The following is a 26,225-nucleotide window of genomic DNA, read 5'->3' on the forward strand; positions in this document are numbered from 1 at the left end:
CGCAAAATATAACGTGGCTTTCAGTCACGTCACATTACGGTTAAATGAAATTAAGCTTGCACACAATTCCGCACTGTAGTTAAAAATCCTTTAATTTATTTATACATATATTTATATATGTACACGTTTACTTACCTACTCTTGTAACGACAGTAAACACATCATCAAATTTATTGTTAGTCATTGGTGATAAGACAGAGACCCAACAATCGCCCAGACGACCCAGTAATGAAATACTCCCTAAACAAGTCTGTTTCCCAACTTATTTTAAAGAGACTAATATTTATCCTCATGCCTTTTAGTCCAAAAACTTTTTAAATAAAAAAAAAAGGCAAAAGAGAAGACAGCAATAAGAACATAACGGTTTTGTATCCAGAGGTTGTGATTTTTCTGGGCTGAATCAGTGAATATTGGTATTCCCTGTCAACAGAAGTCACCATGTCAATGAAGACAACCCAGTTTTGGTCTCACCCACAAGCCCCAAGGTTGGAACAAGCTGTCATAATATTCATAAAACACAGTGAATATCTAAAACCTGCTTCTTTGAAATCTTCAACCAACAGATGAGAATATATATATATATAATTTTTTTTTACAGGTAAGGTACGGATACTGTAGAAGGGCAAAGTACAAAATACCCAGTTTCAAGCTTCCACTTGCGCCTGCTTCACCATTTGTGCTCTAGTCTAATAGACCAGTGTGGCCCTTTACCTTGAGATCAAAAACATCTAATGTCGTTGCGGCCCCCTCAATTCACTTTTGGTTTCATATTGAATGTCATACAGTTCTAACATATGAAAGGTTGAGTTAAAGTCAAGGATAAATGCTCTGTCCATCACCCATTCTAGTTGGAAGCTGTGGTTTGCTGAATGTTGCTAACGGACCTTTTACCATACAGCCAGCAGATAGCAATTATGCAACGAGAACAAAAAAAGTATCCCTTTTAAATATGAAATGTCTGCATCAAAACATGTGGAACCCTGTAAATAGTCTTAAATTGTATTTCGAACATTTGCAATAGGGGCTTTCCCCCCTGTAACGTGTGTGTACTAACCTTTCTTAACTCAGTCCTTGTTATATTTACCATGTACTTAATTGTGATTACAAAGGATGATATGCACAGCTTACACTTATAAACAAAAAATAAAAAGCATATAATGTATTGTATATATAGTCCAAACTGTACATTTTTCCTCTAACAGTCTTCAGTTTAGTCCTTTGTATTCCTTCATAGTTGTGTAAACGGTTTATGAAAGAAACAGGTCTCTCTTTTTAAAATGTACTGCCTCTAATTGCATGAGAGGAACAAGTGAATATGTGCGGCATGCTGCCCTCTGGCGGCCAGGAGTGGGAGATGTGCTACAGGAAAGGGTTGGTAGATGAACCCCCTGAAGGGAAAGAGCCAGCAGGAGCTCCAGCCTGAAAAGAGGGACACAACACAAGAGTGCAGTAACTTTTTATATGATCAGCTGCATTTTTACAAAAAAAAAAAGGCTTCTAATGGATTATAGAATGGTGCAATTTTGAAGATTTAACACTATGTGGCTTAACTCTGAAGCTATACTTACCTTTCAGGAAAAAAACAAAACACCATATGCTTACCATAAAGGGATTATTGGACATGCTGGGGCCAGCCATTGGCTGCCCAAAGGGCGTCATGGAGGGCTTGTTCTGACCGAAGACTGAGAATGCAGGGCCTTGGGGTTAAACAGAAAATGTTAAAAGGATAGCTGCCCTAAACACACATTATGTTGATATTGTCAGGAGTAGTGCACAAAGCAACACCAACACGTTGATATAGAACACATGCACAGCGCAACGGCGTTCAGTTTTCAGGAAAATCCCACTTCACAAAGGTCCAGATTAATTGACCGTGCGTGGCGGCGATTGAGGCGAATCATACATAACGACCACGTTTCACCTGTTGGCTGCGTAACTGCGCTTGATAACCCACCAAAAGAGTTACATTGAAAGAAAGAAACATTCAGAAGGAGGAGAAAGTAAATAACCAAAACTCGAGCATAATACTTTGCATTCGGGTTCTTGTGGTAACATTCAGAGTTCAAGATGGTTCGTTTGCTGCTGCAGAGTTGCATAAAAAGGAATTCTACAACCTTGAGCTCTAAATGCAACCTATTTTCACGGGCAGTAGTTGCGCCTCAGCCTTTGAATTTGTGTCTGCGGATTTAAATAGAAGTTTCAAATGCAGAAGGCCAATGAGGATATTTCCAAAATGCTGACTGACAGACAAGTACTGCACAAGTAAACAGACCACAAGGACAGAAATATAAGGGAGGCCACTAACCATTAGACTGAGGGTGGTACGCCCCAGGTTGAGAATAAGGGATGGGGGCTTGGCCAGGGAATTGTTGCTGGAAGTTTCCGCTGAAACTGGTCGGGAGGCAGTAGGAAGACGCATTCCCAAAGCCAGCAGGCATGCTCATAGAGCCAGTGCCAAAAGAGGCTACAAGACACAGGCAGTGTGTGCATACACACAAACATACACACAGGGAGGAGTAAATTCTAGACACTTTGGCAAATCAAAAACTACTTGGCAATGTAACTGGGCTACCTCAAAACAAAAACAGTAAAAAGGTCGATATGCAATAAGAATTCGCACCCACCTGCGGTTGGAGCTCTGCCATTGGTCTGAAAGGGGTTAGTAGCCATTTCTGGGGCAACGGTTGCAGCGACAAAGGGATTTGTGGATGGAACAGCTAAATAAAATGCAGGAGTGGCTTTAAATCATCAGGAGCTGTGGAAAATGTCTAATGAAGTGTTGTTACCTCCAAAGCCAGGCTGCATGCTGGGTAACACAGGAGGATTCTGAGCTGGTGATGAGCCAAGTACGGGTCCAAATAGGTTTCTGTGGGGAAAACTCTGATTAACTGCATTCATTCAGTGTGCTAATAAACACAAATGAACCTGAAGCCACACAATTAAAAACTTTAGTGCTAATATTTGTGTCTCACCCCTGGACGCTGCTGCCTGTGGAGACTGTGATACTGAGCTCATTGTCTAACTCGGCCAGGGCAGCGTAGCGGTCCTGTGAGTGACTTCCTATCTGGGACTGTGTGGGGACGGCACCGGAGACCGACGGGATTGGCACACTTCCCCCTTAGAAGAGAAGAGCGGGATAGACGTCCATTACAAACGAATTTCGAGTCAAATCTGACCTCTGCATGGACCCTTCTCTTAGGAAGGGTGGATGCTGCTCCGCAGAGTTGGGTTAACGCTGAGCACACCCAAAGCTTGGTCAGGGAAGCTCAGTGGACAAATGAAATAACACAGTGTTATTGATAGCAGGTGGCAGAAGATCTTTAGGGCAAAAGAAAGGACTCCTAACAGGAAGGTCGTAAATCAGGATTTGAACTCAAAAACGTCTTGATGTGAACGGGTTCTCCACTGAGCCACAAAGATCGTCAATATATTCACGTAAACACAAAGAAATTCTCCTTAATTCATTAAATCCAGTGTAGATGCGTTATTAAGGTTGTTTTTTTTTTAAACAGTCATTTACACCCTTTTTTAAGTAAATCCCCTAAAAGACTTTAATAGAGGCTTCTAAACACTGTCAACAGTTTTAAGGATGAAAACGTTTAAAACACTTTTGTCATTTTGCAACCAGCAGCAACAACTGACAGACAGACAGACAGACAGACAGACAGACAGACAGACAGACAGACAGACAGACAGACAGACAGACAGACAGACAGACAGACAGACAGACAGACAAGCCCTGAATAGTTCACATAAAAAAACGATAAGAGAGGATGACAGCATGGAAGAAAGGCAATGGAAGGATAGAGGGTACCTGATGACAAGGACTTTGAGGGGGGTGACGTGTTCAAATGGGATGGAATTGAAGTGTTTCCAAATGCATCAAAGTTGGCAAAGTTGGCATTTGAATTAACCTGATGTGCTGCAGTCGTACAAAAAAAAAAGAATGGACAGATGAAAAAAATGCAGCGGGGGTGATGACAAACCAAAGGACAAATGTTGCTAAAGGGGTTTCATCTGCATCAGTGTGAGAATGTGACATTTGGGGGGGGGGGGGGGGAAATCACCTGACTGATTGGGAAAATGTGCAAAATTGGCAAAGTTGGCAGAGTTGGAAGTATGAGTGGGGGGAGCAGCAAAGATGTCTCCTCCAAGGTCGGACAGCAAGTCAAATTTCTTCTCCTGAGTGTTGCCGTGAGGCTGGGAACGAGGTAACCCTGGAGACTGGGTGACAGGAAAAACAGAGGGTGAAAAGGGCGGCTTTAACGGAATTAGAAAAAAAAATATTAACGGTTTACTGGCAAATGCCTTACCTGGCGCAGTGGAGTTTTACTGAGCTGCAGGACCTTGAGAGGTTGAACTTCTGGGGTACTGCCCGTGCTGCTGGCCGAGGATCCGGACACAGAGACCTGGACTGCCCTCGCCTGGTCCGGTGGAACATACCTTCACATCCAGGACATCACATGACAATAACTTAGTCATTAAAGAACAGGAGAGACAGGTAACCCTTTGGTTTATTGCACTCGTGCAAAAAAAAAAAACAATATTACCATCTTTTCTTTTCATATTTTTCCTGTAGAAACTCTTTAACTTTTTGTGGCTCTCGGAAATCTGGAACAACTGATGTCCTGTCATCATAGAGGCCCAACCAGATGTGTTTACAGACCTGGAGGGGGGTGAGAGGGGAAGTAAGGAGAATGGGAGAGAGGGAGTTTGGTATGGGGGAGGTGGTAAAGCCAGGAGAGGTGGGAGAAAGTCAGTGATGGGGGGAAGGGATGACCGAAAGTGGGTGGTGGTTATGACGGAGCAGGGAGAAGAATGCACATAAAATGACAGGTAAACAAATAAACAGAAGTTGCAGAGACAGATCTGAACTGCTGTGAAGCTGCAGTCTACCTCGTTGCTGTGTTTCTGTAGGAACTCGATTTCCTGAGCTGTGAATGTGGTCATGGAGATAGACTTGACTCTGTGTGGGGGATTTAGTCCTCGTCTGTGGGAGGTGGAGGTATATGTTAGTTCAAAAACACAAAAAGCAACACTGATGAAGTTACATAAAGGAGCAAAAGCCCCTGTACACGCTGTAGGACTCCAGACTGTGTCAAGACTTCTAAAAAATATCAGCACTCTAAAGCCACATTTACATTTTAATAATTCAAAGCAATTACAAGAATAATCTTTTATTGCCACTATAAAATTTATCTGACGTGTAACAAAACAGAGGCTATAGTGCTTACAGCCAGCGGTCTTAATTATTTGATCAAATGGAACTGCAGTAAAATCAATTTGCTTTAGATACTAAGGCCAAAAGCTGAGCCATGGCTCTCTTCAGACACACACCTAAACCATGTGTAAATGGTGAAAGACACGAAGAACACCCATCATATACACGTACGCAGGGTTCGCTTCCAGATCTGGATCTGGACCTGGTCCTTGCTTGTTGCACGACTGCTTCCCAGTTGTCCTCAGGGATGCTTCAAACACACAGCTAAAACTTAAATATAGAACTGCACATGTGACCAGACCGGTTCTAATCTTTTACACATCACTAGCACCATGTTAGACCTCATTTTTCTTTCTGAATGTCTTTCTTTTGTAGCAGAATATCCAGAATGACACTTGACTCATCAGCTCCCCGGGTTGCTCGTGTCTGATAAAGGAGGATTTGAGAGCCTTTATCTTGTTGTAACTACATGAGACAACAGGATGGATAAGGGCTGGACACAGCCAAGTAACAACACCATCGCTGAAAATGGCATTTAAATGATGTTGTTGGTCCTGAGGGGACCGAAGGAAACACCCCTCCTGCCTCAACCCCAGCAGCAGAAACCACATTTCTGGCCCGCAGGCGCATCAATTCAACGGGAAGTTTTCTGTCATCACAGCCTTTTAGACTGAAATCTCATGGGATTTTGCGCAACGACAAAGAGGAAGGAATTGAAATTTGTTCTTGGGTCACTGTGTGTCTCTAATTTGCATTCACAGTTACATGACAGCGTGATACGGTGAAGGCCAAACCCAAAGCTGACTCCAGCATCACGTAGAGACGACAGACCTGCAGTCGGCTGCAGGCTTTACAAAAGCATCTGAAGGTTGAGAACATCCTTTCAGCAGCGAATCTCGGCGTAAAAAATAAATGCTGACAGCAGCAGTCTTTTCAATAGTGATTCACATCACACAAGACCAAAAGCTGGGATGAAATAAAACGACCAAAGCTTCTTCGTTGAGCACAGTTTTGGGTCTGTGGGCTTGCAGCACCTGCGGAGAGCAAACGTAGGCCACGCAGGACCGTGCACGCCAGAATTCCACGGGCAACTCTTTTCTGACGTGGCTTGAATCTGGCGAGCTGCCTGCGCCACCTTCATGAGTTCATAAGGGCTTTGAGGAAGGAAAAGTGATTTCGACAGTCGGTATCCAGGGACGACCCACTGCCCCAGTTCGTCACAAAACTATTTCCCAAGTTGAGACCCGCCCTGCTCCGAGTCATCTAAATGGATGAGTGTATTTGCGCATACCTCATTATGTTCAAATAAAACTCCGACTAGAGGTGGATCCCCCGTGACGTGCTGTTTTTGAACAAGCTGCTCAAATATTTAACTGTTAGGTATCAGAACCTCACCTTTGGAATGCTAACAAGACCACACAGGCGCTCAGCCCGAGACCACCCCTCTCATTATTTTAAATACCTCCTAACCACAATCGAACAATTAGGGAAACCACCAAAACCGGCGAGGCTGCCGGGCCGATCCACCCCTTCTTTGACAGAACTGCAGATAACAACGTTAAATATCCCGATTTGAAGGCTAGCTAACAGGCTAACGGTACCGCCAAGTATGTGGCGGAGCTAACAAAGTCAGCACGTTCAGTTCACCCACGTCCTCCCGCAACCAATAAACATTCAAAAAGAAACTCACAAGATCCCAGAACAGGTGGTACAGACGAAGGAACCCACTGTCATGTTGACATAGGTCGGGCCGCGTTGGTCGCAGTCGAAGCATTTCCTATTCGCGGGAAGGCTAGTCATTTCCCGGAGCATCTTCAAATGAGTCTCCTCTTGCTTTCGCTTCGCACTCGTTGCCATTGTGAAAACAGCGGACTGGTACGACAGGGAGACGAGCTAAGTCAAAAGAGCCGGGGCAGGGAGGGTGTCCTCGGTGTAAACTTGTCGTGAACGCGCTAGTGCGGCCGGGTAGACACCTTGCTCTAGCTGTGAGGTCTAGCACGCAGACTGGGGCGATTGACAAACTACTTCTTCTACGAGGAGAAAGTGAGTTGCGGTTTGACCTCAATAACATATACGCCGCTGTTAGGCTCGGAGTGGTACTGCATCTCGAAATAAAATATAGCGTCTCTCCAATGTAACTTTTGGAAGGACTTGGGATGATTGTGCAACAGAAACAACATTTATTGTTTTTATGATGAAAACGGCATCTTCATAAACTTAAAGGACCACTGCAAACAAAAGTCAGATGGCACAATCTTTTTTATATAACAAATAAATATATATATATTACAATATAAAGCAAAACAGAACAGATTATAATGAAATCATTTTCTAGATCCTTTTTTTGCTTCTTGTTTTAGAATCAGAGTCTTTGGCCACTGCTGGCACCCGTAACACCACAGGTGCACCTTGAATATCACATGATGAGACGTTCCCTGTCTCCAGTTCTGGCTTGGGGGCATTCCTGACAGTAATCACACTGTTCTCTTTCAATACCCCCCTCTGCCTGCTCTCCTTTCCCTGCTGGCTATGCAGGAAACTGCTGGACAACACTAAAGGACTCTTCTGTGAACGACATTGTTACAGAGAAGAGAATGAATAATTGTATTGCATGTTGGGGGGTGGTGTCCTTGAAAGATGATCATTTTGACTTCTGGTGAAGAGGGAGCAGAAGGCACCTAGAAAACAGGGGTCCTCTGAAGTTGCTTCCGCTAACGGTAAAAATGGACAATTATTTGTGCGACGAAAAACCAGATTTTCTTTCAGGGAACAGAAAACATAAAATTAGCTCTTGGTAAAAATCCCAGAACATGATAAGCCATTTTTGTCACTTTTTTTACTGATAGAAGTGCAAACAGGGATGAATGCTTCCAACTTCAATGGTGTTGAAAATAGAGGCAGCCTTATTTTGGCTTTGGTCTCTTTCCGTTGCTTCTGAGTGAGTCTGCGGCTTCTGTGGTCTAAAAGGAATGAAAGATAAATCATCATATTAACAAGTACAGATACTGGCAATTCTAATTTCACAGTAAACATTTGTACGATTTTAAATACAATTCAATAAAGTCAAAAATGAAATAAGATTCAAAATATCTTGAATAAAGTGATTGCTACTCACACCACTCCTCTTTCTTGTAATTCTAAAGAAATCCTCCATGCGGGTCTGCCTGCACTGCTCTGACGACTGCTGCTTTGCTCTCTCCTCTCGCTTACTTTCCCGTGCCTGATGGAACTTCGTCAGCCGTTGACGGACCCTGCCCTCGCTACAAATATACCATGAACACAGGCAGAACAGCTTCTGAGACCTGGAGGCAACCTGAGGGGCCTGAGCACGCACCTTATATGTGTGGTGCGACAGAGGAACTCAACCAGGGCTTCTTCGTCTGGCTCGGTCCAGGTGAGTTCTGCTGGTTCAGTTCGTGGGGCATCCAGGAATATCTTCCGGGCTTCTTTGTACTTCCAGAAAAGCGGCACTGGGTGGGTCTGATGCAGAAACTAGTCACTCAGAAGCTTTTTAAAAGAAATTTTGTCAAAGAAAGAAATCACAAGTACCTTCCTGTTGACATGTAAAATCACATTCTCAATGGTGCGATGCTTCTGGATCAGCGTCAGAGCCCTCTTTGGACCCAGGCCGCATATCTTTTCACAGTAGTCACAGCCCAGCAAAATACACAGGTCAACAAACTATGGGAGAAAATTGCAAGAAAGAGAAAACAGGTGACTCTTTTTGCAGTCATTTTCAGAGAACCTGAAGTGAACCTTACCTCCTGGTGATTAATCTGAAGCCTCTCCAACAGTTTGGATAGAGAATATTCAATGACTTCACTGTCAATACGAATGACAATAAGAAAACATAATAAAAGAAACCATCTTAGAATGAACTGCATCGTTTGACAGAACACAGTACAAATTGCTTGCACATCCCTACAATGAGAAGCAATTTTCCATGTTCCATATACTGTAGACCCAGGAACAGCATACGGCTTTGTCTGGTTTGACAGGTTACAGCCGTGCTTCCAATCTACTCCTGTACTTGTATTACTCACTATTGTGTTTGTGCGGTGGGTGACATCATATCTAATTCACGAGTTCAGGTTTAACAGTAACGTTAAGATGATGGCCGACGCGTCTCTACTTCCTCCCATTGTGAACAGAAATAATTTGCAGGTGCTACTGAGACGTCGACCTCTGGGTTGACATGGCTGTCTTCACCGCTGTTATGGAGTAACCTTCAGTTCTTCATATTAAATGACAGGTTAAGTGGATGTCCATTACCCGTCCTTCTTGGAGTTAAGTTGGCGAATGAGAATACTGGCTCCAAATGGCAGCGTGTCCATGTCCTCTGATGCCACAGCATCTACAGTTCCCTCTTTCACCAGCCAGGCACACAGTGCCTCGGCGTCCCCTGGAGCCTAACGCATAGAACAAAGATATAAATCTACACGTAAAATAAAACAAGGCACAGATTAAACGAGTTGTAGGTTATACCTGAATGACAGGGACACCAATTAACTTTAGGAGCTGGAGACAGTCTCTGGTGCTGGATGATGCTGCAAGGATCAGAAGGAGGAGATAGAGATGGAAAAGGAGAAGAGTGAGGAGAAGAACTAGATTGGTTTTGCATACAACTGTGCGTTAGATCCAACATAAAATGACATAGCGAATCCTTTGTCAAAAATAAAGACCATAAATTAATTTGGGCATGTATAGCTTTAGTTTTGAATCTTCAAGATGTATTTAAGTGAGTACCTGTGCCTGTGCGATTGGGAGACCTCCAACCAGCTGACTCGGCGCGCTTTTCAAGCTGCAGGCAAAATGGTGGCTTCATTCAGCTTAATTAGTTCATGTCATTAACAGGCTACAGTTCTAGAGTGCTATTTCTGGCCTTTACTAACCACGGCTCTCTTCTCTCCAGGAGGTCGCCCATCAAACACAAAGACTGGCTTAATGTCATGTTCCAGGAAGGTGAGAGCACGAAAAAAGACACCGATCAGAGGGCTGGACAGAAGAAACACAGGAGGTCCCATACAAATGCAGTGACTATGAGGTGGTAATTGTGGGGATTCAATCCTTGCAACACAAACAATATTTTATGTCATTTAAATTTTAGTTGTTTCTCATTTTTAAAGGACTACTGGGATGCTATGCATTCTAGATGTTTGGATGTGTATACTAGGATAAATGGAGGTTGAGCGCAAAGTTAATGGGATACACAACACTTTGCTGTGACAGAGGGGGGTCATTTGTGCAGAGGAACTCACCTGAGGGAAGGTGTTGCTGCCCGGAACTGGTTCACCACAATCGATGTATCCAGTGCGATTGCTTTTCCTGTGGACGACCACGGTCGCACCAACAAAACAATGCTTATTATTCTTACTAATTCCACTTTTATAGGTTCAGTCTAAACCCTTATTGGTAATTACGAGTTTTACACACTATCCTTTTTCATAGTTTAACGTTGCTGTTGGTGGTTTGGTACCCGGAAGTCCATTCAAAGGGTGAATTGAAAATGGTACCGGTACTGATTAACATTCGTTGTATCTTAGATGAATATATATATATATATTTTAGATCAATTAAGTCCAAATACCAATTTTGCAGACTGGCATGAACTGTTTCACCAGTACGCTGCTTACCTCGGCGATGACAGAGGAAACGTTCTCACATTGCTGTGGTTCGTTTTATTTTGGTAGCAAAAATGAAACCCAGCAATAGTGCTCAATTTAGATGAGTAGTGTGAACGAAAACGTTAAATTTAGGCAAGTTAGCTTCGTTTGCTAAGGTTAGCGATTGTTAACGATTGCTGCAAATTCACATGCACTGCATAAATTATTACCGGTGTAGTCGCTTATATCTTTGTAAGACACAGCATCCCGAGCATTAGAACGGATCAGATCTGCTAATTTAGTGATCCCCATCGTTAGAAGAGACACAGTGTCCTTAGAGGAAATTATGAGTCCAGGAACAAGGAAGCCCGTCTCCAAAGTTGACCAGCAAAATGATCTCCTTCTAGGCTGCACACCAACTAAAGTAGCAGTAGGGGTCAGTATGTTGTACACGGTTCAGGAGGAAAGCAACATTCATTTGTTCGTTTATTACAGCACAGATATATACAAACAATGGGTTTATGACGTCCAAAGAAATAAAATACCTGTATTCAAACTCCAGCCTCTCATCATACAGAGGGACAAATATAACAGCAACATTATGGTGATGGCTGAATTGAGTTTCAGACATGTTAACAGGTCAGAGATAATTGTACCTTAGTTATTGTTTCCTGAAGCCAAATGCTTATGCATCAAACACAAAACATACCACGTTTCCACAAGTGTTGTTTGTACATAATGTTTTCTCCCCTAAAATGCTGAATTCAAAGAATATTCAAGGCAAATATGGCAACTTCAAACTGTCTTTATAATGGTCATTTTCACAACACAGGAGTGAGGCTTGGTCCTGGAACCAAACACATGTATGATGGGTTTCAGCTTATCAATCTAATCTTGTCTCTATATAGCTAAAAAGTTTCCTTTTTAAGCCGTTTATCCCTAGAAACAAAACTTACAATACAAGTCACGGTAGCAAATAAATCAATACAGGTATGCAGTGCATTACAATTTATGATACATGCGTTACACTAGTCGCCATATGGATTTATCTTTACCATGTTTAGTTTGTCCAAGAAAATGACAGAACCTCAGTGCAAGTGTAGACAAAGGTTTAAATACAAACATAAGAGACACAGACTTAACATCATATACTGTCACCATTATCTGTTTCATGTCATATAATGTTATGCTGCGTCCTTGCAAACTTCAAGGTTATTTACATAGGCTTTTTTTAAATTTTTTATTTCTGATGGCTTCACATCTCCACTGGAAATGTGAAAACACTGCCTGTGATTTAAAAGGCGTATTGATCAGCCTTCACAGCTTGTGAAATAGCGATTTTGAGACATAAGGGGGGGGGTTGTGGAGGGGTAGCCAGTGTTCTGAACAGCATGAGTGGGTGCAGCTTTAAGGTAGAAATTGCTTTGGCTTCCAGTGTTTTTGGAGGCTCAGTCCATTTTACCGGCGCAACCAGATCCAGGTGTTTATGAGCCAGAACGCAACAGTAGCAGAATACATGAACATCTCACGCTTGGAGCGCTCTTTGTTTTCTTCCTCTAGCAGCTGCAGACGCCGGTTCAACTTTACAATCTGAGGGATGACACACACATCATTTTGTAGTCTAATGTGATGAATTCCAGTGGAGAACTGGCCGAGATCTTCTGATTTACAGCCAGAGACTTCAGATTTTACCTGTCGTCGTAGTGAAGATGCGTCCAACAAGCCCATCTCGTCAGTGTTTGCATCTAAGGCCAGGTCTAGATACGTCCTGTGTGGAACATGGCCAAGAGAACTGAATGGGTACAAGACCAACAATTAAAAGTTTTTGCCTATTTTCCACCGCAACATTCAGTAGAAACTCGACGAGCCTTGTGGTTTTTCCACTGCAGGATTCAGTACCACGGTAGAAATACATACCATACATGTCCAATGTGAATTAGTGAATTTAAGATTCATCAGTTAGTTCCCGTGACTGGACAGTACAGTGAAAGTCTGTTCCACTGCTGTCATTCTTCAGCCTCTTTGGAAAGCAACCTCGTGACTCGCGGCCACACATATTCAGCATTGTTCCTTTTGTGAGACCATACACAATGCAGGTGATTTTGCATATGTTGCATCACAGAGATTTCCCAACAATTTCCCTCTAACAATGTTATTTTCAGTGGAAAAAGCATTCGCTTAATCATGAAACAGGGAGAGATAAGCAAGCAAAGGCAACTGGGTGATGGAAAAGAAACATTTCGTGAGACTCTGAGTGTCACGAAATGTTTCCGCAGAGTTCAGAGAGCAGTGACTGCACAACAGCAACCGAAGTTGATTTTAAACAAATATGCTTTGGTCTGGTCCAGGAAGAGACATTAAAATGTGATTAATGTCATGAAAAAAGATTTTGTGAATATGAACAAATTGAAAATTTTCAGGCGCTAGGAAGAGAAATCACCTGCGGTGGCTGTTATCCAGCACTTCAAGGACCTGCTGGTACGCTCTCCGTGTTGTTGACTGTACATAAGACAGGAAACCCGCTGCCGTGAACAGGTTGACGCCTGCATCCTCAGGGGAAGAAAGAGGGGGACACAAGCGGACCGGGGGTGCAGAAGGGGAAGGGATTATACTGACAGAGGGGAGAAACAGTTGAAAAAAATGTTTAAGTATCTCAAAGCCCACTAAAAGACGGGAATGAGAGATAGAAATTCACAGTGGAAAAGCGGCAGGAGGGTTACCACAGGTATCTCACGTGTGGCTTTTGTACTGACCTCAGGTCACCTCGGAGCTGACTGGTTGATCGGGCAGGCGTGTTCTCGCTCGCACTGCGTTCCCGTCGAGACCGGGCTTGAAGCTGGGCCTGTGAACATTAACACAACGTGGTTTGGCTCCATTTCAACAAACACATACAGAAGGAGCTAACGGAATAAAGTCAATGCTCATATTGACCATTTGGAAGTTTTGTGACATCCACTTTACTGTTATTAAAACAGGACCCTTACAGTTTGGCTGAGTTTGCCTTGTGAAGAGTGTTGTTCCATTTCAAGAGAGTCCAATGGCTGTTCTGATAGTGTAAGAACACGTGGAGGCGTCTTCATATTTATGAGGTCAACAGAAGAGACCGACTGAATTAAGTCCAGGTCTCGAGGATGAGAAAACTGAGGGTCTCCATCGTCACCTGGAGAGAATAACATGTGAAGTCACCTTTTGATTTCTGCTTTAAACGGAATCTTCCCTATTCAGTTACCATGCATGTAGGGGGTGGATATTTTTGTACCCTTACCTGCTACAACTATCCTCTCCGGTACCTGCATCAGAGCTGTGTGAATGGGAAGGGGCTGGTCAAGTGTTAATGGTCCGGTTTGCTTATCAGAGGCCACCATGAGGGTCTCGGGAACCCTCATGCGCTGGCTGATACCCTCTGTGTACTCCAACTCATACTGGATGCGGTTCATCTCTGCCACCTCTGCAGATGGGGTGAAGTTTGGCCCACTCATCTAGTCTGTAGACACATCAAATGAGAAAAGATGGAACAATCATTTGAAATTCCACAGATAAACGTGTGACCTCTGCTTTACCGCAGTTCTAACATTAACTTCTCATAACAGATGGCATCGAAAGGTTGTGTCCTAACACAATAATAATGGTGGTCCATTTCGTTTTCTGGCATAAATCAAAGGGGATGCATGGGAAGTTAAATCAGAAAGACTGACCCTACTACAGAGGATGCATGATAATATATATATAGAGCTAGTCTTTAGTGACAAATGGCGTCAATGTCACTCAATAGAAAGCCACATGAAACCGTGTCTACAAAGCAGATTAGCTGTAATTACGGTAACCGATTACCGATTCTAACGCACATTACCTGATGCTAAATATATATGGTACTTTTTAAACAACGGGGGGAAATATAAACAGCTAAACAATTCGTTGACAGCTAACCATCCGTGGCTAATCACGGATAGCCATCGCTACACTACGTCATGCTGCTTAAGCAGCCGCGAAAACCTACCGTTATGCGTCGAACAACAGGATTTTAAATATCGGATACCAAAATGTCGCCCGTTTTTAACATTGACAGCATCAACCGAAACAAACGAAAAGCGAAACGAACACCAACTCGAGCTAATGGACGCGCCAAGCGGCTACTGTGCAAAACTCTGGGCGTGTGTCCGCTGGGGCGGTACAGAAGAATCACACAGGCAGTTCCACCGAGCCGCACCAGCGGGCAGCACTGACGTTTAAAACGAACGCACACAGTTGTGGCAATTAATACAATGCATTTTCCTTCCTCGTAGCGTTTGCGTTATTCTTACAATTCAAACAAAAACGAATACATGTTTCATTTGCATACTCAGGGCAATTTTACCTATAGTTTCAGTCGTATAATCTTTCTGACTCCCACCGCTTGTTGCTGCTCATGGATACACAGGGGATACTAGAGTCTATCTATCCCATCATCCACCGGGCGAGAGGCAGCATTTCGGTCCAGGCCAACCCTACAACGAGACTTCGCTCACAAATTCACACAAGGGGGAATTAGAGTTCCACCTTAACCTTAAAATGCATTAAATCCTACAACCTATATAAATGTGTATAGACAAGTAACAACTTACACAGTCTAGAATGGAATGTTGTATGGCACTGTGGCACTATTTCAAATATTTGTGATACGCATAACTGGATGGCAAATTAAATTGCACAATGCTTTTGATGCAATAAAGTGAATGTCTTTCAAGATTATTTCTTCAAACAGCTCTTGCTCACGTAGGTACCGCCTCAACAATAAACCTAATAACAGTATTTGAACTACAACCCCCAGAATTCCACACGGATCACAAACAACGCGCATGCGTTCTAAGGATGGGCCATTATTTTGTCCTCCTCAAGCTTCAAATGAACAACAGGCTAAACGTGCCTTGAAATGAATTAAATATTGATCCACGAAAGGAACCTTTTTTTCCTCCTGGTCACCACCTCCGACACAAATGGGGTCCCTCGGTCAATAGCTCGTTGTCTCTCCCGGCTCTTCAGTTCTTCGTTGGACTTGGAGGCCGAAAACAGTGCGCGGAGTGACAGCCCCGTTAAAGGCAGATTGGGTGTTTATCTCGTTGGCTAACATAGCTAGCTTCCTAAACAGCTAAGAGGGAAGGAAGAAAGGAGACCATTTGAAAAGAGGGGAAGGAGAGAGCTGTGGCTGTCCCTGTCCCGTCCAACCTGCACGGGGGATGGCACACCTTCGAGACATGCAAAATCAGGTAGATAAATTCTCTTTTCAATAACTGTCACCTCCTTTATTGTTTGCTAAGGCTAGACGAATCCCACTGGCTGTCAGGTTTTCCATGAATAAATGGGTGGGGGTCTGACATTCATTCAGTTGCTAAAACTAAAACTAGCGATTTCCTCTGACGGGAAGGAAATGTCGCCAAGGCTATAGCGAAACCGGCACAGCATTTTATTCAGAACCTGGATTTTATTGAATTATGTAGTGGTGTTCTAACCCTCCTTTGTTTTAGAACTGCAGGTGCATGACAATATGCTCTGTGCAATGACTGGTTTCACTCGGATTATCATTGTTTCCCGTTGAAAGGAGTCAGTAAACCACTGAACTGCAAAACATCTTAATTTACATGATGATGCGGCTCATGGTTTGCATGTAATCTGAAGAAACCATGAACTCATACATGCATTTCATTCTTTTCTTTGTTCAAATGTGGCCAGAACACCCGGTTGGACCCTGAGGAGTACTTCACCAAACAGGAGCGGATTGGAAAGGGTTCCTTTGGGGAGGTTTACAAAGGCATCAACAACCGCACAAAAGAGGTGGTGGCTATAAAAATTATAGATCTGGAGGAAGCAGAGGATGAGATAGAAGACATTCAGCAGGAGATTACAGTTCTGAGCCAATGTGATAGCCCCTTTGTCACCAAGTATTATGGATCATACCTTAAGGTGAGATGATAACAGTACGAGTAGAAAGTCCATAGTCCCAAGGCAAACTGAATTTCCAAGTCCTAATATTCAAATCCATTTCTCAGGGAACAAAACTGTGGATTATCATGGAGTATTTGGGTGGAGGGTCTGCTCTAGATCTGGTGAGAATCCCTATATTACAAAGCTTTCTATGCATACCCTGCTGATTTATCTTCCTCGTACCTTCATGTTTGCCTGCCTTTCCCTGCTGTAGCTCCGTCCAGGACCTCTTGAAGAAACTTACATAGCTACTATACTGAGGGAAATACTGAAAGGTTTAGAGTACCTTCACTCTGAGCGGAAGATTCACAGAGATATCAAAGGTAACAAGCACCGTGTTTTCAGGAAACGTTAAAAACACATTTGCAGTTATCACTTCTTCAATGCATTATGAGTATCTGACATCCATCTCATAGTTTACATATTTACCTGTCGGCAGTATACAAGAGCTGACCTTTAACCCACTAAACCTTGATCCACGCCTCCTATGGGGCTGTGAAAGTGATGCCTGTAAAATCACAGCCATGATAAATCTGCATAATAAAATACGCTGCTGGCATATCACAGCATCTGTGAGCTACCGACATATGGGGATGCTAAAGGTGCCTGGGTGTGTGTGTGTGTGTGTGTGTGTGTTACTGAGAAGCAACACTTGATGTGATTTGGTATCACAACATCGGAGGCACACGACATGACGGCGGTTTCCTTGCAACACTGTGTTTTAAAGTCATTTTCCGTCTCTCGTCCAGCTGCCAACGTGCTGTTGTCAGAGCAGGGTGATGTGAAGCTAGCCGATTTTGGAGTGGCGGGACAGCTGACGGATACTCAGATTAAAAGGAACACGTTCGTAGGAACGCCTTTCTGGATGGCTCCAGAGGTCATCAAACAGTCGGCGTATGACTTCAAGGTGAGTTTGTGGGCTGGAGGAGGAAAGAGATCATGCTAATAATTTATATTCTGACAATAGCGTCTGTGTGTGGATCATCTCACTTATGTTTATCGCTCCCCACAGGCTGATATATGGTCCCTCGGAATTACGGCCATTGAGCTAGCTAAAGGAGAACCACCCAACTCGGACCTACACCCTATGAGGGTCCTTTTCCTCATCCCTAAAAACACTCCCCCCACACTTGAGGGGCCTTACAGCAAGCCTTTCAAAGAGTTTATAGAGGCTTGTTTAAATAAAGACCCTCGTTTTGTGAGTACTATTCCTGCACTAATGTAGCTGGAGGGGATCAGGGTTGCTCTTTGTTTAGATTAAGATGAAAAATAATCCAGATCTTTACCATAGATTGGGCCAGTTGTCTTGTAGTTAATTGGACTCAACCTTTTGTTTCTTAATTGTTTAAATTCATCCACAACTGATTCCAAATGCGGGAGCGATGACATCATAATGGGCCGTCTGCTCTGTCCGTCTGTCCGGAACGTGTCCACAGAGGCCAACGGCCAAAGAACTTCTGAAGCACAAGTTCATCACCCGATACACCAAGAAGACGGCCTACCTGACGGAGCTGATCGACCGCTACCGCCGCTGGAAGTCCGAGGGCCACGGGGAGGAATCCAGCTCCGATGACTCGGATATGTGAGTTCGCCGCCATTGCCCGAACATTTTATCGGGACACGTTGAACGCTCATGGCGTTCTTCTCTGCTCGCTTGCCTCAGGGACGCTGACGGCGACGTAGACACGTGTCCGATGTGGACCTTCCCCACAGTTAGACCCACATCAATGAACAAGCTACAGAAGGGCTACACTCACACCGATTCAGAGGTGGGACACCTGTCAGTTACACACACACGCACACACACACGTTTGTTTTGGATTCCTCTAAGAGCTTTTTTCCCTGTTTAGTCAGGAGATTCGGTCAAAAGACAACCCAAGTCTCAATCTTTGTCTGCCTTGGTCACGCCCATTTTCAGAGAGGTAGGAGGGATTCCGGCAGTTCCGCTTTAGCTTGTTAAATCTTTTGTTTTAATCAAACCACTTTCAGGATCACCTCAGTGGGATTTCGGTGCTTGACTTTCAAAGGAAAGCAACTTTATATGTGATGTTCTAACTCTTGTAGCTGAAGGAGAAGCGGCGAGCGAGCGGAGGAGGAGTAGGAGCCATCGAGGAGCTGGAAAACGCCTTTAATCTGGCCGAGGAGTCCTGTCCAGGCATCTCTGACCGCCTCGTCACGCACATGATGGAGAGAGTGTGCAGGTGATGCTCCCACTGGCCGCTCGGTCCCTCCGTCTCGGGCTATTCCCCAAATTAACTGCTCTGATTTTGTTTTTGCAGGTTTTCTTTAAACGGTAACACCACGCCATCCTCGCGGTGAAGCCCCAGCTGGTTGTGTTGTAACTCTGCCCTGTCGTCGTTTCACCCCCCCCCCCCCCCATCCTTGTATCTTTGTACCCTCCCCATTCCTGCTCCCAGGAGATCTTTTAATTAGTTGTAATTAAATATTTTTACAGTTTTTGTTTCAGAGCAGAGAGTATTTAAGACAAAAGCCATGACAGTTAGAACATTGTTCATACCTGTTAGACTGAGAAGACAAAAACAGCTATAATAAAGGAATGGAAAACTAGTCTGATTTTACTTTTTATTTCAATATCTTCCTTCATCAAAGTGGCAAAACAAATAAACAATTCTGATACAGTTTAATAAAGCTTTTTATTACAATATAAGCATCAAAAACAATATTTGGTACATTGATATTGAATAGAAACGTCACAAAGAGGAATGTCAAGAACTCACATCTCGGCTGGTGAGGGAAATCTGGGCTACGCGGAAACCGCACGGAAAACCGTCGTCATGGAAACCGCAAAGGAGTCTGCAGTCGGGACTGACGCAGTTTCCTAACTCGTTATATATCAATAAAAACATAACCGGTAACGATCCGACATCGTTTTAACTGGAGGAGGCGAGTCGTTGCATCAGCACCAGATGAAGGCGGAGTCACGGTTCTCTTTAACGTAACGTCCGCGTGAGATTATAACTAATCCGAGAGATGCACTAATGGAGCCTGGGACAAAAGGGGAGAAAATGATCATCCCACCACTGCACTGGGGAGCACAAAACACCCGGGGTTTCAGTTCACTTCCACAGCTGCATGCAGACGAGCTAATGAACACCAACCGGACCCCATTAGACAGGAAGCTTGTGTTTCACTTCATAAACCAGAGGAGGCGAACCCACTCCCTCTTGACAACACTGAGACGTAACGGCGGCGTGAAGGCGTGTCTTACCGGAGACGTTTCACAAGTAAAATCAGTCAACGCTAGCGGCAACGCTTTGGTTTTTTTTTCTTTTCTTCCCTTTCTCAAAAGCAAAAACAGTGAGAAACTAAAAGGTAACAGAGCTTCCCGATAAATGAGGATTACAGCAATGTCTTCATATAGAGGCCATGCTCCACTTCATTTGAGTAACTGGAAAAGGTTTAACAAAAACATGAGGAAATAGCACTGTGTAAATATAACACTGTTAGAATATACTATCACATATGTATTTAATTAAAAAAAAGGTTCCAGGTCCTCTGTGAGATTGGAACAAAAATAGTGGCAACAGTAAAATTGAACCAGATGGTCGGCTCTGCCTTCAACCGTCTCTCTGGTCAAACCGTCACAGATTCCTACAGTGGAGAGTTAGAGGAATTACGGCGTCTGAGATGTGCGGCGCAGCGAGCGTGGCTGCGGCTCGTCTTCTGCCCCTACCTTTCGTTCACATGTGAGAGCCATCCCCCTCTCCTTCCCCCTGCCGTTGCATCTGGGCCTGCATCTTGGCAATCATCTCCTGCATCCTTCTCAACTGTGCAGCGCAGAACAACAAACAGGTCAGGGAAATTGCACTCGCAAACAAGGCTCTTAATGTACGGAACTACATCAGGTCATGCTGGGATTAAGATCAGATTAAGATCAGATTCCAGACCATTTGTGTCTGTACATCAAATATGATATTACATTGGTCAGGCAGTTTAGTTTAGCATAGCACAAAACACTGAATGCATAAAAAAAACTAAATAAAGTCTTAATATACTGATAATATAATAAATCACCTCAGCCTCCTTCTCCTGCAGGATTATATCTTTGTCCTTTTCCTCCGGCTCCGGCCCCTTTCTGCATCCATAACACAGCTAATTAACTGTTGCTAAGTGCTAGAAATCTAACCATTATATGATTTTTAATCAATTTAAAAAGAGTCATTAGGTTATATGCAGCCAGAGATGCAAAGTTGGTGCCAATTAAGGTCAGAAGGGCGTGTCTGCCTGCATGCCTGAGTGTAAGCAATGTGAATTAAACTTGGAAAACAGCACATTGAAAAGTGAAATGAGGGTCAGTGGAATATTCAGGTGTTTGCAGGAGGGGAGGGGAAAAGGCACGCAGGAGTAAAGTAGGTGTCTACAACAACCAGCTATAGAGATGAAAGCATTAGGAATGGAGAGAGAGCCAGTGAGGGAGTTAGGGGAACAGCATAACCTCCCCCGGATAAATTTAAAAACGGTACCTCCAAAGATCCACTCACGGGATTGGAACAAATCAAGACCAGACAACCATCGTTTGACAGATGGTGAGACAGTGAAAGCACTCCCGCCAGCCAGGGTGGGCTTTAGGAGACAGTCTACAAGAGACTCTTTGGTCTAGAATGAGGTTTACATGATAATATCCACACTATGTTACATGACATGGAAATCTTGAGGAAACCAGGCTAGCAGCTAACCAGGAAAAGCTACAGCCCACAGCATTCAGTAAAGAATGCTGTCTTCCACATGCATGATGATGAATTCATCTACTTCTACATGAGTCTACTTCACTGACATATCGTGCTGAACCAGAAACAGGCATTCGGGATTCTAGAGAAATTAAACCGCCGTGGTCCAAAACAACGCGTCCTGCGTTGTGCCCTCGTCCCTCATCGTGTTGGTCTTCATCATATCAGTGATTCTAATCTTAGAGGGGGCCGGTCAGGTGGGGGAGGTGCAGAGAAGCGAGCAAGCAGAAGTACGTACACAGGAGAGAGAGGCAGAATGTAACCGTGGGAGGACAACCTGCCGCCCCGCTTGAGACGTTCCGATCGGAAGTTCTCGTAGTGGAGGTCCTGAGTCACTTCCTGCAGGTCCTGCATGTGAGTTCTGAGGAGTTGGGGAAATGAAACGCAATCAGGCATGCGTCAAGAACCGACGCCATCCTCCAAATCTATCCGTCTTTGCGGCCTGTCCCTGCCGCTCCCCGTCACTCACATCAGCATGGTCCGCAGCTTCAGGAAGTCATTGTGCTCCGGGTTCTCCACCTCTACTACTCCCCAGGGGTACAGGCGGCCCCTCACCTTCTTCCCCTTGGCCTCGATCTGCTGGTTGGATCCCACCACTGCAAATGGGATACTGGCCTGGGAAAAAAGAAAGATTGAGACCCCTCAAAATAACGTAGTTGAGCAGCCGACTCCAGTAATCAATGACAATCCCTTCTAACTCCAATGGAGAGCCTTCACAGAACTTGGGGGAGGCTTACCTTCAGGATCCTCGTCTGCTCTTTGAAATCTTCATCCTCATCCGACTCGGCATCGGGAAGGTGGTAAATTTTGATTCCATGTTCATCGATCTCATCCAGAATCTAAGCAGGAGGGCGAGCGGACAATAGTCACCTTTGAAAACCCATACAGCTCCGGTTCCTCCGACAGACACGGTCTTTGTTCTGAAACCGCAGCTAATCTTCTCATTCTGGCACCACGGGATTTCCAGGCCGAAGAAGCTGCGGCCGTAACCATCAACACATGACAGCTGCTGCTTTTTTGGGGAACAATGAGCGACTGTTGCTCTTACCCTGCGCTTGAGCCTCTCCCGCTCTCTGAGGGTCAGCGTGTCTGCTTTGGCGATGACAGGAACCACATTGACCTTATTGTGAATAGCCTTCATGAACTGAACGTCCAGGGGTTTCAGGCTGGGCGGACAGGAAACAGAGGAGAGGAATGAGCAGGAATAAAAGCTGGTAACAGGCAGCAAGCGCTGCGCGGCTCACCCGTGCCCGAGGGGGGAGATGAAATAGAAGCAGCAGTGGACCCGGTTGTCCACGATGTGTCTGCGGTTAAGGCCGCTCTCGTCGTGGAGGTAGCGCTCAAACTGGTCGTCGATGTAGCTGATGATGGTGCTGAAACTGGGCGAGAAAAAGAGGAAGACATCAGGCTCCGCTGAGGCGAAATTCCCATCCGATGAGGAGGAAAGGGTGGTTGGCACCAGTCTTGGCTGTTGATGGCGTCTCCATATCCTGGCGTGTCCACCACGGTGAGGCGAAGCTTCACCCCCCGCTCCTCGATCTCCACCGTCGACGCTTCGATCTGGACGGTTCGCTCAATCTTTTCTGTTAAGACGTGAATCAAAAGCAGGTTTGAACAAAAAAAACAAAGAAACAGCCGTTTCTTGGCTTTAACTAACGGCGGCGGATGTTTCACCTGCTGCTCCGGGGATGATTCTCTCAGGATAAAGATCAGTGAGGAAGAGGCTGTTGATCAGGGTGGATTTCCCAAGTCCAGATTCACCTTTTAGCAGCACAGGAAATAAAACGTCAACCGAGCGCCAGAATTCTAATGGCAATAAACCAGAAGTCAATGGGCAATTTCTCATTTCCTTCCTGATGGCAGAAGGGAGCTGCTGCACCACAGATTCATATAAAAAGGTGTTTGTTTTTACAGTAGACTGGAGAAAAGCAACATTTTCGAAGGCCTTGGCCACTGTGTGAATTATTCCCCGAGGGCTCGATGGCTGCATTCCACTCCGGTTTATTTTAAAGGATGAGCAGAGCAAAGGGAAGCGTCTACCCTCCCCCTCCAACAGCGAGCAGCGAGGTCACGTCGTTCACATCGTGAGTTTACAGCTGCTGCAGCCGACACCGGCTCTTAGATAACATCTGGCACGTCAAAAAGCATTGGTGCACGCTTAAAACACACCTACAGAAAACGAGATAGTCCGTGGTGGTGCTATTTATGAGGATCCACACTGGGGACACCATCGTCTAATAAAACCCACCTCCTTATAAGAACAAAACCGTCATACTCACCCACCACCATCAACGTGAACTCAAATCCTTTCTTCACCGATTTGCGGTGAACCTGATTTGGGAGGTTGGCAAATCCAACATAACCCGGGGTCTCGGGGTTGGAAAACTGCCCCTGCTATCGGAAAAAGCAGAAAAAAAAGCTTAGATACGGGGATAACAGGACGGAGAAAACCTGAGCTGGAATCACAACGGAGCCCAGATGAGCAGTGGGGACTTTTCTGAGGACTGTCCGCAAAATTCCTTCCACCCAGCTCCCCAGAGTTTATGACCCGCTCGGAACAGGCGGACAACATTCATCTGCAACTGTAGCAATGGGACTAAAAAAAGCAACACTTTTATTTATTTGTACCCATTTTGTATTCCCGGCCAAGGCAATGATTATGACTCTGTGTTTGAGCTTTGCCTCGGGGCCTTTTAGCAGCCACAAAGTCAAGAATGAACAGCCCAGCAAACAGCAAGGGTAATAACAGTGTCTCCAGAAACAACGTTGTAAAGTGTCTCCACCATTTGACTGCTTCAACACTCACCTTTGCTTTGTCACCGTGAGACATCCTCTATCCTGGTTAAACCTGTACAAATCAAAGCAGTCCAGCATAAAATAAGTGCATTTTACCCACCCAATCACATCTGCAGATCTGCTTTAAAGGCGTCTCTGGAAGGAAAATGGCTCATGCATTCAGTTGCTTGCTGTGTGGGACCCAGGAAGTCTGGTTAAAGTTTGAAAATGCTCGAGAGAGCAGTGCTTCGCCACAAACACTCACTTCCTGCTATGAGAGATGAACTAAGTCACAGCTGCCTCCTCCATCAACATCTTGATGGGAGAATGAGATGCTAACTATGATCTTTGACTGTGCATTTAACGAGCATAACCTGGACAGTGATAGAACACATATTTGCGAGCTCTATAAAACCGTGAATCTCATTTATTTATTTATTGCACGACTTGACGACCACTGAGCTACATCAATTGCTAGCCTTAGCCAATTTTCCAAAAAAAGGGGGAAGCAACATAAAACTAATTGGCGACTATTTCAAGAATGACAACCACCAAATAAGAATTAAATAAGCCGATGCCGACACGAAGACTAGGTTTTCGCAACTAATTAGAGACAACTTAGCGCCATTTACAAGGCTAACAGCCGATGCTAGCTGTTCAGTGGGCTGGGACATGACAAGCTTTAACTAGCTAAGTAGCTTCCGCCACAGGATGTTCTCACAAATAGCTCATGTTTGCGTCCTCTGTGCGGCAAATAAGGCAACGCGGAATCGATGGCGGCGATTAAACGGGCGGGTTGGAGAGAAACGTTACCTGCTGGGCGAGCCGCAGATAAAGAGACGGAGCCGCTGATGAGAACCGGACTTGGCGGACACCTCGAATTCTTCAAATTCCGGTGCAGCGGCTTCCTTTAGCTGACGGACCACAATGCACCGGGCGAGAGCCGCGCCGCAACACATGTCTGCTGCATGCGTGAACTGATGCACGCAACAGTGACATGACGCTTGGAATCCAAATTATTTTCAGCGACGTTTTCCCCGACTGCCTGGAAACCGGTGCCCTTCCCATATATAGTCATTCCCACCCGATTTTCCCATCCAGAGGAGCCGTTGTGCATCAGCGGCAACTGTGATTTGGCCCGTTCGGTCAAAAGAAGCCATCCAAAAAAAAAAAAAAGAGCCAATAAACAAAAATGCAATTTCCACGGGCATTTAAGAAAATAAAGCGATCCACCAATCGTTGCAAGTTACTAATGCCGTATACTGTAGAAAAGCTAACAAATAGATGCTGCTATAATAGGACTTTGTTTTATTTTGCGTGTGCAGTAAGGGAATGATTCCAGAGAGAGTCTGATTAAATTGTTATTCATCTCTGTATGTTTAAAACGGACATGTATATCATAATACCCTTAAGAGCGCATTGATAACATAAGAATAAACAGTTTATTGGGTTCCATGGTGCGCTGTTATGCATCTAATTTGCCTGTAGGGGGCAGTGCAGTACAAGGTAAAAGTGGCGTTTGTCACAGTTTTGTTCAAATACATTTAAATAATATAACATTTGGCCGTCACTTATTAGCAAATATCAATTTGAAGATTGATTTTGACTCCTGGATGAGTAGAATAATGTTAAATTTCAGCTTTGCGCCTTACAATGACACACCTGGTTCTGGTTTATACAGACACATGAACCAAGAAAAGACAGGTATGTGATGCAGAGCAAGTCTAACGCCAGTGGGTTCTGGGAAGAACCGGGCTGGTGACCAGAAGGAAAGGACCACCACGGCTGCCCTCTTTCCATAACAGCAGCGATATGGGTATTCTTTGTGTTTGTGCGATATTCAATTATTCAGTCTGCATCTTTAGACCGAAAGAGTGGAGAGAAATTGCAGGTTTCTTTCTTATCACAGTGAATCTTCCA

The 26,225-nt window shown here is 44.5% G+C and overlaps 5 protein-coding genes across 13 annotated transcripts; 1 reads left to right on the forward strand and 4 right to left on the reverse strand.

The window, feature by feature from the left end:
- Positions 1-74: 74 nt before the first annotated feature.
- agfg1b (ArfGAP with FG repeats 1b) lies at positions 75-7,243 on the reverse strand. 3 transcript variants are annotated; one of them, XM_011616605.2, is made up of 12 exons: positions 6,912-7,243; positions 4,897-4,990; positions 4,551-4,666; positions 4,314-4,443; positions 4,068-4,224; positions 3,815-3,922; positions 2,973-3,117; positions 2,787-2,866; positions 2,625-2,717; positions 2,306-2,464; positions 1,603-1,697; positions 75-1,419 (listed from the first exon to the last, which is right to left on the reverse strand). In XM_011616605.2, exons 1-12 carry the CDS (start codon positions 7,076-7,078, stop codon positions 1,360-1,362), a joined length of 1,404 nt encoding a protein of 467 aa, XP_011614907.1. In that variant the 5' UTR covers positions 7,079-7,243; the 3' UTR covers positions 75-1,359. The 3 variants fall into 3 exon arrangements, with proteins under 3 accessions (XP_011614907.1, XP_029686643.1, XP_029686642.1); XM_029830783.1 differs by lacking the exon at positions 6,912-7,243 and adding an exon at positions 5,393-5,627; XM_029830782.1 differs by lacking the exon at positions 3,815-3,922.
- A 219-nt stretch (positions 7,244-7,462) lies between these two features.
- Positions 7,463-11,259, reverse strand: LOC101070845 (probable flap endonuclease 1 homolog). Its single transcript, XM_011616600.2, has 11 exons — positions 11,055-11,259; positions 10,480-10,546; positions 10,114-10,216; positions 9,968-10,022; positions 9,707-9,768; positions 9,494-9,630; positions 8,983-9,043; positions 8,771-8,902; positions 8,556-8,701; positions 8,337-8,481; positions 7,463-8,181 (listed from the first exon to the last, which is right to left on the reverse strand). Exons 1-11 carry the CDS (start codon positions 11,134-11,136, stop codon positions 8,125-8,127), a joined length of 1,047 nt encoding a protein of 348 aa, XP_011614902.2. The 5' UTR covers positions 11,137-11,259; the 3' UTR covers positions 7,463-8,124.
- Positions 11,260-11,609: 350 nt separating this feature from the next.
- mffa (mitochondrial fission factor a) lies at positions 11,610-15,331 on the reverse strand. 5 transcript variants are annotated; one of them, XM_029830789.1, is made up of 7 exons: positions 15,179-15,331; positions 14,090-14,308; positions 13,809-13,984; positions 13,578-13,666; positions 13,265-13,435; positions 12,517-12,616; positions 11,610-12,414 (listed from the first exon to the last, which is right to left on the reverse strand). In XM_029830789.1, exons 2-7 carry the CDS (start codon positions 14,301-14,303, stop codon positions 12,283-12,285), a joined length of 882 nt encoding a protein of 293 aa, XP_029686649.1. In that variant the 5' UTR covers positions 14,304-14,308; positions 15,179-15,331; the 3' UTR covers positions 11,610-12,282. The 5 variants fall into 5 exon arrangements, with proteins under 5 accessions (XP_029686649.1, XP_003975820.2, XP_011614903.2 ...); XM_003975771.3 differs by lacking the exon at positions 15,179-15,331 and adding an exon at positions 14,822-14,997 and having other exon boundaries at positions 12,517-12,592; XM_011616601.2 differs by lacking the exon at positions 15,179-15,331 and adding an exon at positions 14,822-14,997.
- A 321-nt stretch (positions 15,332-15,652) lies between these two features.
- On the forward strand, positions 15,653-19,350 carry stk25b (serine/threonine kinase 25b). The gene is made up of 11 exons (XM_003975746.3): positions 15,653-16,067; positions 16,531-16,761; positions 16,848-16,904; positions 16,997-17,105; positions 17,532-17,689; positions 17,795-17,980; positions 18,219-18,364; positions 18,446-18,551; positions 18,633-18,704; positions 18,847-18,983; positions 19,062-19,350. The coding sequence occupies exons 1-11, from the start codon at positions 16,038-16,040 to the stop codon at positions 19,099-19,101; spliced, it is 1,272 nt and encodes a 423-aa protein (XP_003975795.1). The 5' UTR covers positions 15,653-16,037; the 3' UTR covers positions 19,102-19,350.
- A 67-nt stretch (positions 19,351-19,417) lies between these two features.
- Positions 19,418-25,297, reverse strand: septin2 (septin 2). 3 transcript variants are annotated; one of them, XM_029830785.1, is made up of 13 exons: positions 25,119-25,297; positions 24,337-24,378; positions 23,810-23,921; positions 23,205-23,291; positions 22,990-23,113; positions 22,775-22,909; positions 22,579-22,696; positions 22,268-22,369; positions 22,000-22,145; positions 21,769-21,891; positions 20,818-20,878; positions 20,477-20,570; positions 19,418-20,394 (listed from the first exon to the last, which is right to left on the reverse strand). In XM_029830785.1, the coding sequence occupies exons 2-12, from the start codon at positions 24,358-24,360 to the stop codon at positions 20,484-20,486; spliced, it is 1,119 nt and encodes a 372-aa protein (XP_029686645.1). In that variant the 5' UTR covers positions 24,361-24,378; positions 25,119-25,297; the 3' UTR covers positions 19,418-20,394; positions 20,477-20,483. The 3 variants fall into 3 exon arrangements, with proteins under 3 accessions (XP_029686645.1, XP_003975819.2, XP_011614901.2); XM_003975770.3 differs by having other exon boundaries at positions 23,810-23,924; positions 25,119-25,291; XM_011616599.2 differs by having other exon boundaries at positions 21,808-21,891; positions 23,810-23,924; positions 25,119-25,276.
- Between the last annotated feature and the right edge of the window lie 928 nt (positions 25,298-26,225).

Source organism: Takifugu rubripes, chromosome 22, assembly GCF_901000725.2.
Source record: "Takifugu rubripes chromosome 22, fTakRub1.2, whole genome shotgun sequence".
In the NCBI taxonomy this organism is placed as follows: Eukaryota; Metazoa; Chordata; class Actinopteri; order Tetraodontiformes; family Tetraodontidae; genus Takifugu; species Takifugu rubripes.